This window comes from Eupeodes corollae, chromosome 2, assembly GCF_945859685.1.
Source record: "Eupeodes corollae chromosome 2, idEupCoro1.1, whole genome shotgun sequence".
Lineage (NCBI taxonomy): Eukaryota > Metazoa > Arthropoda > Insecta > Diptera > Syrphidae > Eupeodes > Eupeodes corollae.
The window spans coordinates 45,282,658-45,297,427 of NC_079148.1; the positions used below are offsets into that span (position 1 = coordinate 45,282,658).

The 14,770-nt window shown below is 30.1% G+C and overlaps 1 protein-coding gene across 2 annotated transcripts in view; it reads right to left on the reverse strand.

The window, feature by feature from the left end:
• LOC129944161 (neurobeachin) overlaps window positions 1-5,056 on the reverse strand; it is a 684,301-nt gene extending 679,245 nt beyond the window's left edge. The window contains exons 1-2 of one of the 2 annotated variants that reach the window (XM_056053379.1): window positions 4,911-5,056; window positions 2,848-3,632 (exon numbers count right to left, since the gene is read on the reverse strand). In XM_056053379.1, coding sequence (XP_055909354.1) covers window positions 2,848-3,006 — 159 coding nt within the window. In that variant the 5' untranslated portion in view covers window positions 3,007-3,632; window positions 4,911-5,056. The other variant, XM_056053380.1, reaches the window with a different exon arrangement.
• Between the last annotated feature and the right edge of the window lie 9,714 nt (window positions 5,057-14,770).

Consider the following 14,770-nt stretch of genomic DNA (forward strand, 5'->3'; position numbering starts at 1 on the left):
ACGCCGGGGCACATTTGACTTTGTGATTTTCGTTGTCAACACATCCTTTAAGAAGAAAAGTTGGGATGGTGAACGAAGCTTCAATTAATATAAAGAAACGTTAAGAACTTCCGCAGTTTTGCTTCAACTCGTCTTCGAGTAACACGTGTTTTTATGATTTCGGGATTTTTGATAACATTTTTGACTACAGGTTTGTAAGAGATTTATGAACAAAATAAAAAAGTTTTTGTTATTGCGAAATAATATTATGATAGCATTGTTGGTAAATTATTAATATTTTAAATCCAGTTTTGTTAAATCAAAACATTATTATAAAAAAAAAAACATTACAAATGTAATGAAATACCTTTAGGGCACTTTTGACTTTTGCAAAGGGGTACATTTGACATTTAATAAATGTGCCCCAACATGATTTGTTATGCTAATATTTGTGTTTTTTTTTTCATGTTTATTTTGAAGAAATGGTGAGAAACTACAAGAGAGAGACAAATAGGATTGTAATCGACGAAGAAAAGGTGACGAGGGCTATTGCAGACATAGGGAAAAAACTTGAAACGCAAACATCAGCTGCTGAAAAATATGGGATAAATAGAACCACATTGTTCATGCGTATGAAAAAACAGGATCCCTTAGAAGATTGGTCAGATTTGGGTAACGAAAGAAGCCCTGATGAAGGTTTCACTTTTCCTTACAAAGCTGCAAGAAAAATTTAGCTCACCAAATCGAACTGCTAGGAGTAGATGTTCACGAATTCTTACCAGCTCCATCGAAAACCGAAGAGTACAAGAAAATGAAGAAAAGAAAAATGCAAACACCACTAAACGGACGCTTAAACTTTTAGACAAAGGTGAGACAAAGCCGACAAAAAAAATCATTAAAAAACCCCGACAACTTGAATTAGACTTGTCGGATGAGAGCGATAAAAGCATTTCCTATGCCGAATCTTATAAATCTAACGGTTTCATTTCTGACGAAGATAATTTCGAAATGGAAAGAACAGAGCTTTCTGACTATAAGCTTACAGATAATGACAAATTGGAAGTCAGACATTATGTTCTTGTGAAATTCGGTGAAAATTCTAAGAAGCCATTTTACTATGCGGGGGAAATGGCAGAAGTCCACAGTGACTCTACTTACACTGTTAACTATCTAAGAAACCATCATTGGTAGGTTGGCTTTTTACTAAATCAGCCGTTGAAGATATTTCTTTGACTTAAAGGAGTGAAATCAAATTCAAACTGCCACAACCCACAAATCCAGCCTCAACTTCTCGTTGTCGTCAAAACTATTTATTTGACGTTGATTTCGGCAATCTCTATATTAAATAAGATATTTTTAAATGTTCCTATGAATAATTCCTAACGTTTTATAATCTGTTATTTTTTTTAAAGAAAGTGAATTTATGGATTTATGTTTTTTATATTGTTAAAATAAATCGTTAGAACAATTTTTGACATTTCTTTCTATTCAAACACTAGGCGGAATAGACCCTCTAATCTTTTGTATGCATACGATCATGAGATAAAATTGCAATTGGGCACTTTTGACTTTTTTTTAACAAATTTAAAAAAATTGATGCAGTTGTTATAATAGTATAAAATATATCTGTGAGTGTTATGCACTAGTTTGGAAAATAACCAGTTTTTTTTTCAATTCCTAAACATTTTAAATCTTCAGAGATGTGCTCTTTTCGAAATTGCATATTCAATAATTTCCTATAGAAAATTTAAAACGTCCAAATCGGTCAAAATGTTTTCGAGAGTTAATGTCTTACTTTTTATTTATTATAAATAATTGAAAAAATCGAAAATTTCAAAACTGATTCCAGTTTTCTTTTTTTTTAATTAAACGAAAAATTGAATTCGTTGGTCCATTCAATGGAAATTTTAGAATGTTTAAAGTTTGTTGTAACATTTTTAAAAAACGTTTCTTGTTAAACTTCTAATGCAGCCAAGGAATTGAAGTACTAATAGCTACTTTTCCAAAAACCTAAAACTCAGCTTGGAGTTAAATAAAATGTTTGAACTTAGTTTTTCTTGGTAGAATTTTCTTAATAAGTCTAATGTCGAAATATAAGAATTGACAGGCGAGTTTTGTACAAGCCACTCAGAAAGAACTAGAACTTAGATTTTAAAATGAATGCCTTTAAGATAAGAAAAAAAAAATTTCAAATTAATCTTTTTATATTGAATTTATTTGTTTTTCTTTTACCAACAATTTTCAGGGCAATGACACTAGATTTTTGACGATGCACAATATCCACGAAAATATTTTTTTTTAATTCTAAAAATAATTTCACTTTATTGCAGCATAATCAACACCAACCGAGTTTTGTAAACACGAAAACACGAAAACACAAAATTACTCAACAACAACTAAGTTGACAAAGTTCCTAAGTTCCTGGCAAATTACCTTAATATTTTTCTATTCCCAAAATGTTTTTTTTTTATTTAATCCAATTTTCACACAAATAACTTTAATGAGACCGAAAGTTTGAGGTGCAATCAGTTTGAGAAACCAATTAAACTTTTATAAAATAAATTTTCAAATGAGTTCATGTTTTCCAAACACCTATAAGCTATAATCAAAAACAAGTCCAATCAAAGGGTGTGTCATAACTCATAACTACTTAAAGAACTGGTCAGACAATCAAAAAAATGTTCAAACTTTTGAAACTCTAGGATGTTTTCATAATAAAAATGTTATATAATCAAACCCTTAAAAATATAACTTGGGATAGGGACATAACATACTTAAACGAGTACATACCTAAACAGTTACATATTCAAACGTAAAAAAAATAGACATAAGGGAAGGAAAAAACAAAAACAAATAAATAAAACTTACCAAATGTAAAACAGTATTAACCACTTCACGATTGGTGACTTGTCCAACTTCAATCAATCCGATTAGGACGGCAAACTTCAAATTATCCGCCGTTGTCATCCTGACAATTTCATCCGGCCGCTTAATTTCACTAAACGGCGGACGCGTAAGGTCCGCCATTTTTACCACAAAATTACTTTGCACTTTTGTCTCAATCACACACGATTCAATAAACAATTATTTATTTATTATTATTATTATTTTCTTTTTTGAGTAAGGTATATTTTTATTATGTAATATTGACAAGTATAGAATTTTAAATTTAGAGACAGAGAGATGATGAAGTGAGAGAAAGAGTAAGGAAGATGGGGCTCAATAGACGACAGAGATAGAAATAACTCAGCTGAACAAATTGAGCGGAAGGACTACAAGGGTTAAGTTTTTATTTTTGTTGTTGTTGTTGTTATTATTGTTTTTATTTTTCACTCTTCTCTTCTGTCCCTTTATTTTATATTTTGTTTTAATTTTATTTTATTTAAACACACAAAAAACAATTAACGATAATACACAAAGGATTTTCCGTTTTGGTGGGGGGACGGTAGGTAGTTGTTGACTTCCGTTATACGTTATGACGTTGCAATTAACACAACAGGGGATTGCCAACGATAAACCGTTTTAATTACAATTTTGTTGCTTTTCGTGCAAAGCACTTTTCTTTTAAATTTTCTTCTTCGATTCGACTTTATCTATTGATTTTCTTATTCCATTTAATCACACAGAAATACACAAATTCAATAAATTTCAATCTGCAAAAAGGAAGCAGCGGAAAATATTAATATTTATACAAAAATAAATAGATAGGTACTCAACAATAAAAAAAAAAACACGAACGCGAACGCGAGGACGAAGAAATTGCAAGTAGATTTCATTATTATTATGAATGAAGGACAACATGAAGAGAAAGACACTTGGTTGGTTTTCCTGTCTATTTTCATCCGCTTTCCCATTTCCCATTCGAATAATACCTATAGGAAAAACCAAAGGGAGAGGGTGGCTAGGCTATAGGGTGGGTTACAGTCAGGAGGGCTTGAACGGAAAAAATAAAAGAAACAAGAGAGAGAAAAGAGCGTCGAACGCACTCTATAATATAAAAGGGAAGAATTAAACATAAAAAAAAGAAAATTTCACCAACTTCGTGGACTAGGGAGGGGTGGAAAGGTTGACAAGAAAAATTAAATTAAGGGGTGGCCGCCGCCGCATGGGAAAACAATAAAGAAAAGGGATCGGGCACTTCCATTTTTTGTTTTTCGCATTTTTATAACATTGACGTAGTACAACTATTTGTTAATAAACTTTCACAACGTCATCGAACTGTCAAATTTACTTGCAATAGTTTCGCGAACGCATTTAACGATTTCACGATTTTGACAGACAAAGGACAACGAAAAGAAAGGAGCGGTTGAATGAGAACCACGACAAAAATGTTGATACTTTTAAGCGATAGCCATTTAACTGTCAAACGACTTTTCTGAACGAGCACCGTTGCGTAATTTTCACACAAAATTCTCGTCAACAAAATTTAAATCTCCAAAAATCGAAGCTCATGAAAACCACAACACACAAAAATCATCGCGAATGAAAATCACAATCTGACATTTCAAACGGCACTTTGAGTGAAATGCAAATGAAAAATTATTGTCAAACTTCCAACACACTGTACAACTGTAAATTTTGAAATTAATTTCACATTAAACACACAAATTGAAATTTGCACAAGATTTGATTAAAACACGAACAAATGAAAATGCTGTGAAGCAGGTATATTATAACGTATATAAGTCGGTCGGATAAAATCACTCTTTTCGCTTTTTTGTGATAAATCGATTTGAGACGAGTGTGTGTGGCGTGGAAGAAGCGAAGCACAGAAAAACGAATAAACTTTTTGTGGAGATTATGTTTTTTTTTCACGCTCGTTTTTTGGGATAAAATTCTGATTTTATTTTCGATTTAATGCAACTGTAACTCAATTATCAATTAGGTTTTATTAATTTAAAAGAATTTAAGGAGGAAAATGAACTTTTTACTTTATTTTTTTGACACGCAGGAAGAAAAACTCGGACGATCACGTACAGCCATCGACCATTTTGGTTTTTATCTTGCTGCCTACTGTATGGTGTGTTGGTGGTTACCCTGTCGCGAAGTCGTTGTTCGTTGAATCGAAATTCACTACGGGAAAGCTGAAGCTGGCTATGGGCAGAGCTGGTGAAGGTGGTTTTCGGTTATAATAGAGCAGAGGTGGAGTGGATGGATGACACATACTCTACTCTCGTGCTGTTTTATCTCTCTTTCTCTTGGATTTTTCACGGTAAATTGGTTCTCTGTTGGAAAGTTGTTGAGTGTAATTGGTTTGGTTGGGAAATTTTACACTCTGTTGTGGATGTTTCACTCGAATGAAGGTGGGTATAAATGTTGACAGGTGTCATTGGAAAATTATTTTGAGTTGGAAGGTAGGTTAAATGGTGGATTCGTCGCGTTGGGAAATGTTTTTCTTGAAAAATTTGAATAAGTGCTGACACTTATTTTGTTTTTTTTTTATATTTGACGGTTGGTAGTGGTTTTTGGTGAAATTATGATAAGTACCTGGAATGGAACCTGAATAATGTTCAATACACTATAAGAGAAGCACCTGTTATTTTAAGTTAAGGCAATTTCTAATTGGAAGTAGAAATTTCTTTTACTAATAAGGTTTCAAAAAATAAATACCTTTTCGAACTAATACAGTTCGTACTTGCTATTGACTTTCATGGTTTGGAAAATGTAGTGCATAGGAATAGAAATGGCTGTGAATTTCTTATGTTTAAAATTTCAAAAGTGATAATGATTTATAAAGTGACTGTAGGATAATTCAGGTGACAAAGGCCCCTAAATTTAGTTTTAGATTAAAAACAAATAGGAGCAATGAACTCTAAAAAAATAGTAGATTGGTAATCTTACAAATTTGAAAAATTATTCCAACTTTAAACCTTTTTTTATTTTTGTTTGTCTAAACTTTGAGTTTAAAACAATTTTTTTCAAAAACTATACTTATTTTTTAATTAATTTGAAAACAAACTAATAGACAATAATGTCGGCTTTACAAAATGCATACAACTTAGTTGTAAGTATTACCAATATTATTTAGTTATTAAATTCCCATAGGAAGTTATTGTAATGTGTCCGATTTGCCAAATTTAAAATTTTGACATTTCTCGACGTTTCAAGGTTTCTAGAGTCGAAATAAAAGATTTTTAGAAAGATGTCTGTGCGTGTGTACGTAAGTTCTCGACGTTTTTTCGTCGTCCATAGCTCAAGAACCAGAAGAGATATCGATTTCAAATAAATTTTGTTATACAGATAATAAGGCAGAAAGATGCAGAAAGGGCTCTCTAGACAATTGCGTGGGTGGTTTTTTTTACCATAGCAGTTTGAAAAAAAGGTGAACATTTTGGTTAACCCTAAATATCTTACGGACCAAAAACGCTAGAGACTTGAACTAAATTTTATATAATATATTGTAACGTGATATCAAAGAATTATATTTTTTTAAAAAAATCCATTTAACGGTTTTTTTATTAATAAAAAAAACTGAAAACAAATTTGTCACCTCCAAAATTTTACAACTAAAATATGTTCAAAACAATTTTGTGCAACGAAGAATAATGTTTTTGACATCTGATTTAATATTAGGAAAAATCGAATTTATAGAAAATAGAAATCTAAAAAAAAATCTAGAAATTGAGTATCGATTCAAATATCTTTTCAAAAACTTGAAATTTAGGCTTCAAACATACGAGTATTTTATCTTATAAGAAATATTGTTTTCAACATTCTGAAAAATTCTGAGAATAATCGTATTGACAGTTTTTTTACAAAAAATAAAAACCTACAAAAAGAATAATAAAAGTTGGTAAAAATTGATTTTCGACTCAAATATCTTTTCAGAACTTTGAGATATTGGCTTTAATTTACTTTTATCTTCCAAAAACTATTGTTGTCAACATTCAGTTAAATTTTGAAAAAAATCGCATTGACAGTTAAAAAATTAACAAAAGTTGGTAAAAAATGATTTTCGACTCAAATATCTTTTTAAAAATTTGAAATATTGGCTCAAACTAATTTTATCTCATTAGAAATAATGTTTTCAACATTCGACAAAATTTTGAAAAAAATCGAATTGAAAGATGTTTTACAAAAAATAAAACTCTAAAAATATAAACAATACTAAAACTTGGTAAAAATTTACTTTCGACTCAAAAAGCTTTTCAAAAATTAAAAGCATTGGGTTCAAACTTATTTTATTTCACAGAAAATATTGTTTTCGATATTCAGTAATTTTTATATAAAAATCCAACAGTCCGTTTTTTTATAAAAAATAAAATCTACAAAAAATAGTACGCAAATTTGGTAAAAATTAATACGAGTGCATATAGACAAACTGTGGGTCTTATTCCAGTCTCTTTTTTCATTTAACGTACATATTTTTTTTAATTGCCCTTACCGCCTAAACGAGAGGAGATAAAACCCTCCTCATTGTAAAAATGCTTGTTTTTGACTGTTCTTAAAAAATCCGTCCCCTGACTTATCGTACTCTTGCCACTGAATTTTTGAAATCTCTTTATATCGAAAATATAGCTTTCAGTTGAACAAATTATGTATTTTTAAAATATTTTCACTAAACCCTTTTGTGCCTTTCACAAACTCTTTTAACAGAGAAACTTTTTGTTGCTCTAATAATTCAAACACTTATTGGTCCTGTTCGTTCTCGTCGCCCCACAGTTTTCTTTTCTAACGTTTTATTTTCTCTTACATGTTCTGTAATTAAGAAACAAGGAAAAACAATTCTTGTTATAAGAAATCTTTATATACAGTTGTGCTCATAAAAATAGCAGTGCTCTCCAAATAAAAAAAAAGGCCTTCAATATCAATGTTATAATATATTTCATTAAATTTCTAATAGCAAACTAAAATATTTTATTCATAAAAACAGAAAATAATTATTATTAATTTTTTACTGTTAGCTTTGTCACAGTAAAAACCGTTTTTTAAATATATGGCTGTTCATAAAAATAGCAGTGCATGACAAAGTACTAGGTCTATTACGTAAGAAGTAGTAGTATTGCGTTCCACGAATCACGGACTACTTCCCACAATTCTTTCAAATTCTTGGGTTTTGCTTTATGAACTTCATTCTTAGTATCCCCCAACAAATTTGCGATGGGGTTAAGGTTAGGGGACTTAGCGGGCCACTCCATAACGGATAACTTTTTCTGCGCAAACCATGATTTTGCCTTTTATGACGTATGCTTTGGGTCATAGTCTTGTTGGTATACCCAAACCAACGGGATTCCATTTCTTATTTTCCCAGAGCCTATGGAAAGGTTCTATTTTGCTAACTTAGCAATTTTCTTTCAGTTCTTTTAGTAGTCATCCTTTTTGGGCCTATCGTTTTCGGTTTATTTTGCCATTTTAAGGCGTTACTAACTATTTTTGCAGAGCAGCCTAGGATGTCTTGAATATTTTGGTAGGTTTTTCTCTCCAAACGCATTTTTTGAATAAGTTTTCGAATTTCTTCGGTCAGTGTCTTGACCGTCCCATTGTTTATTTTTCAGGTAATATTAATTAATTTTGTATATGCTAGTATGTTACAAATACTTAAAACTTTATATAGTAAAATATTTACTTAACGAAAAATAAAAAAAATGAATAACACTTTTTAACTATAAAATCAAAAACACTGCTATTTTTATGAACACCTATATCCAGAGAGTTTGAAATAATGGGTGTTCACCGGGAAAAGTGAGTATAACTTCAAGCTAAAAGTCTCTAATATGAAAACGAAAGACCGTTACATGCTAGTAACATGGTCATTTTTTTGTAAGAATTTATGTTATTTAAATAACTGCTATTTTTATGAACATAACTGTATATCTTATATTACTTACCACAGCCAAATTATTTTTATTATACTATTTTATTTAAATTAATACCGCAGTTTTGGTTGTTTATAGCAAAGTTTCGAAATATCAAGGTGAAATATTTTTTTTGAGCGCTGAATGTATGTTTGTCTGTTTAGTTCATCTTTGAATTGCTACTAATTTTCGGCATGTTTTATATAAAACGGGATACGGACGTAATGCCCAAACTCAAAATCTCCATAAACATAATCCCCACACTCTTAAAAATCAAAATCATTATCCCCGAGTACAAAATCTCCAAAAATTAAATTCTCAGGATCTTAATCCCCATGCCGATAATCCACAAACGAAATCCCCAAATCTACTTTTGTTTAAACTCCATCAATGTATGTTTGTTTTCATCATTCGAGTGAACTTTTCAGAGCTAAGCATAAGTTCAGAAGATTACGACTTTCAAAATTTGTACTTCTGGTTCAAAACCAATTTTCTGGATGCGTCAAAAAGAAAGCATGAACTCGAGTTAAAGTCAGTTGCTGATTGTAGGTATACAAAACTCAGGATTTTTTTTCATAGATAGATATGTGCCAACAAATAATAATTATAGGGCGAGTGAAGATTTATTTCTATTTTAAATTAATTTTCGAAGTTTACGTTTACACATACAACACACTCAAAAATATTATGTTTTGACATTTATTCCGTTTTTAGATACTTAGCTGTTAGTCCGCCGCCGTACTATCAATTCAAAACATTATTATTGGAAAAACTTGGCATTGGTATGAATAATTATTGGAAACCATTGCTTGCGAATGTCAAAAATCGAGACATTACATCTGTGAAAAAATGGACATTGGGACACACGGATTGGGAATTTCGTCCTACAATCGGAATTATAGATGTTGTTACCACAATTGAGAAAATAAGCAGCGGTGAAAAACGTAAACTGGAAAAATCGAGCGTGAAAACATAAAAAAGTTAAAAATTAAAATGTATATTATACAATGTACTGTGCTAAATTATTTGTTTCATTTGTTTATTTAATAGCATGAGTTCAAAATGTATTTCTTATTTTTGAAAAACATAGAATATGTTTTTGTTGAATAAAAAGGTAAGCACAACTTAACTTTGTTCTGAATTATTCTCAAAATCAAAATCCTTGAGCACAGATTCACCATATTTTGAGTATAAGGATTTTGATTTAGGGATTTCTGGATTTGGGAATTTTGGTTTTGAAGATTTTAGATTTGGGGATTTTTTCTTTTGGGCTAGGGTATCCAACCCATATAAAATTGGTTCTTTCGAAAACTTGTAGCTTACGAATAAAATATGGGAAAACTTCAGCTTACGATGTAGGTTTACAGTCAAAATCGATAATTTCAAGAATATTAGGTTTTCGGTTTTAGTGTAAAAAGCCTATAAATTGCTTATTAAATCAGAATAATATCGTTAAACTCTGACTTCTGTTTTAATACACATTAAATTTTATTATTTTCTAGAATTTCATATTAAAAAGTGATAGATAAACAAAAAACATTGTTGTTTTTTTCTTTTTATATTTTATAAATATAAAAGCAATACAAATCCTACTACATACTACTAGTTTTACTTATGTTCCAACAATTTGGTAATAGATTTTTCTTAATAAACTCTTTAAGCTTTACTTATAATCAAATTTAATGTTCAAGTTAAAATTTGTGTGAAATTAACCAAAAAAAAGTGGTTATAAAAACAAGATAATGCTGGTGTTCAAAATTAGTTAGGACAACAACTTGTTAAAGTTGTCTACCAGGTTAAAGTTTTACTATTTATATTTTTGCGTAGCTTGAATTTACTTTAAATATTATATTTATTTACAATTAAGTTGCGATAATTACGAGCATATTTTAAGAATTTGTATTGATTTAAGTAACATTTGCCATTCAATATTTGAAAAATTATTATTAATATACGATCAATTTTATACCCTTTATATTCAAGTAGACTCTTAACAATAAACCATTTATGGTTTGAAGTAAAAAAAAAGATTGAACTTAACATTTGAAGTCCATACAACATATGGTACTTTTTTCCAAAGTCGATTCTAAATTTGATTTTTAATTTTTGAGTTAATCTTTTTATTGAAATTTGGATAACAAAATGACCAGTGAAGTCCAATGAATTAAGTTTTAGCAATAGACTCAATGTAAGAATGTTTTCTATTTCAAACTCTCTTAAAATTCTCTAACGTTGTATTTTTTTATTTATTTTTCTTTTGTAGCTAAAATACATCTTTTTTATAGAATCTATTGGTGTCTTTCTTTTAAATTAGTGTTGATAGAAAAAAGTTTAACATTTAGGAATTAATCGTTTCTGTTTTTAATTTTAGGAATTAATCGTTTCTGTTTTTATTTTAATCTTTTAAAATCAATTCTGCTGTATGTCCAAAAATATAAGGTATAAATAAAGTAACATATACAAATCAGATTAAGTTATAAGAAGTTATTAAGTCCACTGTCTTTTGATAATGATTGAAACCTTTTATTTAGGTTTATTTGGTAATTTGTTTAAAGGAGTCTTTTTAAATATTTCATAGTATTATATACAGGGTGTCCCGTAAGTAATGGATAATCCTGAAATGGCGCATAGTAGACTTTATGACCGTCCTGAAAAGTGATAAAAAAAGTTCATTCCCAACCACAAGAAAAGTTATATGCATTTTTTTGTTCAGTGCATTATTTTTTTCTTACTTTACATTTTTGAATACCACGACTACAAGTGAATGAGTTCCATCATTTTTTTTTCAGGAATATTTAACATTACTTGTGTCAACACATAAGTAGAAGAAAATTATTATAACTGTTGGACTTCTTAGAGAAAAAATTATTTAATATTGAATTTCAATGCAAAATGTGAAAACAAATAATTTTTGAAAAAGTTAAATCATAGCTGGTATAAAAAATGCATGAATACCTGAGTGGCCAACTATTTTAAAAATATGCGCGTTAAATGCAGATTTCAAAATGGTAATACTTATTATTATATCTAGAGTCAATATCAAGTTATTGGTAAAATTTGCAATACTAGAGTAAATTTAGCAAAAACAAAAGTTTTCAAAATTAGCACAGTAAACGTGAAAATAATACCAAGCGTTGAACATAGCAGATTTTTGATTAATTGGCTGTTTCTACGATATTGTCCTAATAATAAATCCAAGCTTTCAACTTCTAGGGCCGAATGCATTAATGAAAATTATTATTAAAAATGCCAAAAAAGTGCAAAAAACGGTTGCATTTTCGAGCTTGTTTTAAATTTTAAATGTTCTATTGGGCTTTAACAAATCCATCAAATATTTTGTTGGTTTCTATTAGTTTATTTGTTATTTTCTCCAAACAAAAAGTCTTCTGATTCAATTTTGCTTACTCTCCCATCATGGATTTTCATCAAATGACAACAAGTGTGGAAAAAGAAGCAGAAGTTGGGGGGCTGAAAATCAACTCCTGCAATACAAAAGCAATACAAAAATGATCAGCATCGGAATCCGACCATCCTCTCAAATAAATATTTCCTCGCAACCGGTGTAAAAAGTGGATAGCTTTCAGTACCTTTTAAGTATCGTCTCCATCGAGGGCGGAACGTCTTTTGCTGTTTGGTATGTTGCCAAAAATTTGGAGGAATAACTCTATCAGCTTAAGGACAAAGCTACGACTGTTCTGAAAGCTTCCCAAAATTTTGTTTTGTTTTGAATTTGTGAAATTTTCGGTGATTTATTCCATAAACAATATTAAATATTCAATATTAAATAAATTTGTTTTAGCCCTATATTCAGGACCGATGAGTGCTCCCGTTGCAATGCCCTTATTTTTCTTCATAAACTTGAAAAGAATCAAAAATTGACATCGATTTGTTTGCTTGTTTTTGTCGTTCCTTGAATGAATTTTGAAACTAACTATCACTATAACTATCACTATCACTATCACTATCACTATCACTATCACTATCACTATCACTATCACTATCACTATCACTATCACTATCACTATCACTATCACTATCACTATCACTATCACTATCACTATCACTATCACTATCACTATCACTATCACTATCACTATCACTATCACTATCACTATCACTATCACTATCACTATCACTATCACTATCACTATCACTATCACTATCACTATCACTATCACTATCACTATCACTATCACTATCACTATCACTATCACTATCACTATCACTATCACTATCACTATCACTATCACTATCACTATCACTATCACTATCACTATCACTATCACTATCACTATCACTATCACTATCACTATCACTATCACTATCACTATCACTATCACTATCACTATCACTATCACTATCACTATCACTATCACTATCACTATCACTATCACTATCACTATCACTATCACTATCACTATCACTATCACTATCACTATCACTATCACTATCACTATCACTATCACTATCACTATCACTATCACTATCACTATCACTATCACTATCACTATCACTATCACTATCACTATCACTATCACTATCACTATCACTATCACTATCACTATCACTATCACTATCACTATCACTATCACTATCACTATCACTATCACTATCACTATCACTATCACTATCACTATCACTATCACTATCACTATCACTATCACTATCACTATCACTATCACTATCACTATCACTATCACTATCACTATCACTATCACTATCACTATCACTATCACTATCACTATCACTATCACTATCACTATCACTATCACTATCACTATCACTATCACTATCACTATCACTATCACTATCATATGATTTTATTATGACATTTCATAATGTTTGGTTAAATTCAGAACGAAGAAGGCGAAATCAACAATTGAAAAAATGGAAAACTCGCTAGGTAAATGATTTGCCGCAAATCCCATAATCACAAGGTATTGCAATTTATTTACAACTTTAAACGCCACCTTGAGGCTATGGTGAACGAATGTAACAAAAAACAACTCAATGATAATATTATATGTAGATTTTATATAAATACAAAGATACATTGTCAAATTGTCATAAATGCAACACTAAAGTTCATTTTTGTTTGGCAATCCGAGATTTTTCCCAGACCTTTGATCCGTGTAAAAAACTTTTATTTTATTTTGACGATTTTTAAAATTTAATTTTTATAATAAAATAAAGTATTTTTTAGAAGTTAATGTTTATTTTATTGCTATTGTAAGCAACAAGAGACAAATAATCGCAATGGCTAAGGTTACACCACAATATCCATTTTTGTTTCAGTTTTTAAATGTCAAAAGTTAACAGCTTTAAAAGAAAGCTATTTAAAATACGAGTATAATCTCCTTCTTTCAAAAACTTTTGAATATGTTTCAAATAATATCCGTTTGAAATTTGAAAATAATACTAGATAAAAGAAACATGTCCTTTTCAAAAAAAAAAATAATAACAATCGTGTTAACAGCGCTTGTAGTTTAAAATTCAGAACCAAATTTATTTTACTTTTACTATCAGCACTGTCAGTTTTTTGCCAAAATGGATACTTTCAGAAAAGTTGCAGGTTTCCGGTATTTTTATTTGTTTTTTTTTGTTCAAATCTTTTTAAACACGAACACATATTTAAATGTTTGTATATCTTCTTCAATTTCATTAAATAAATTAGGTGATAGAAAAGTCCATTGCGCACCAGGTCTTGTGACTTACAACTCCCAACCATTATTGTGAGCGAGTACTTTTGTCAAGTGATGGAGGGGACCTAAGTTTTAAGCCGAATTCGGGTCTAATTTCAGAAAGCACTTTTCATAACTAGAATTACTCTTGGAGAATTTGTCAATTCCTCCCAAGAGGCAGTAACCGAGAAAAATACTTAAGATGACGCAGTCAGCGATTGAACCCAATACATCTGGCATGACAGTCCAACGCACTAGCAACCATGCCACGGGTACTACTTCAATTTCATTACTGTCTCCAAATAATTGTACACC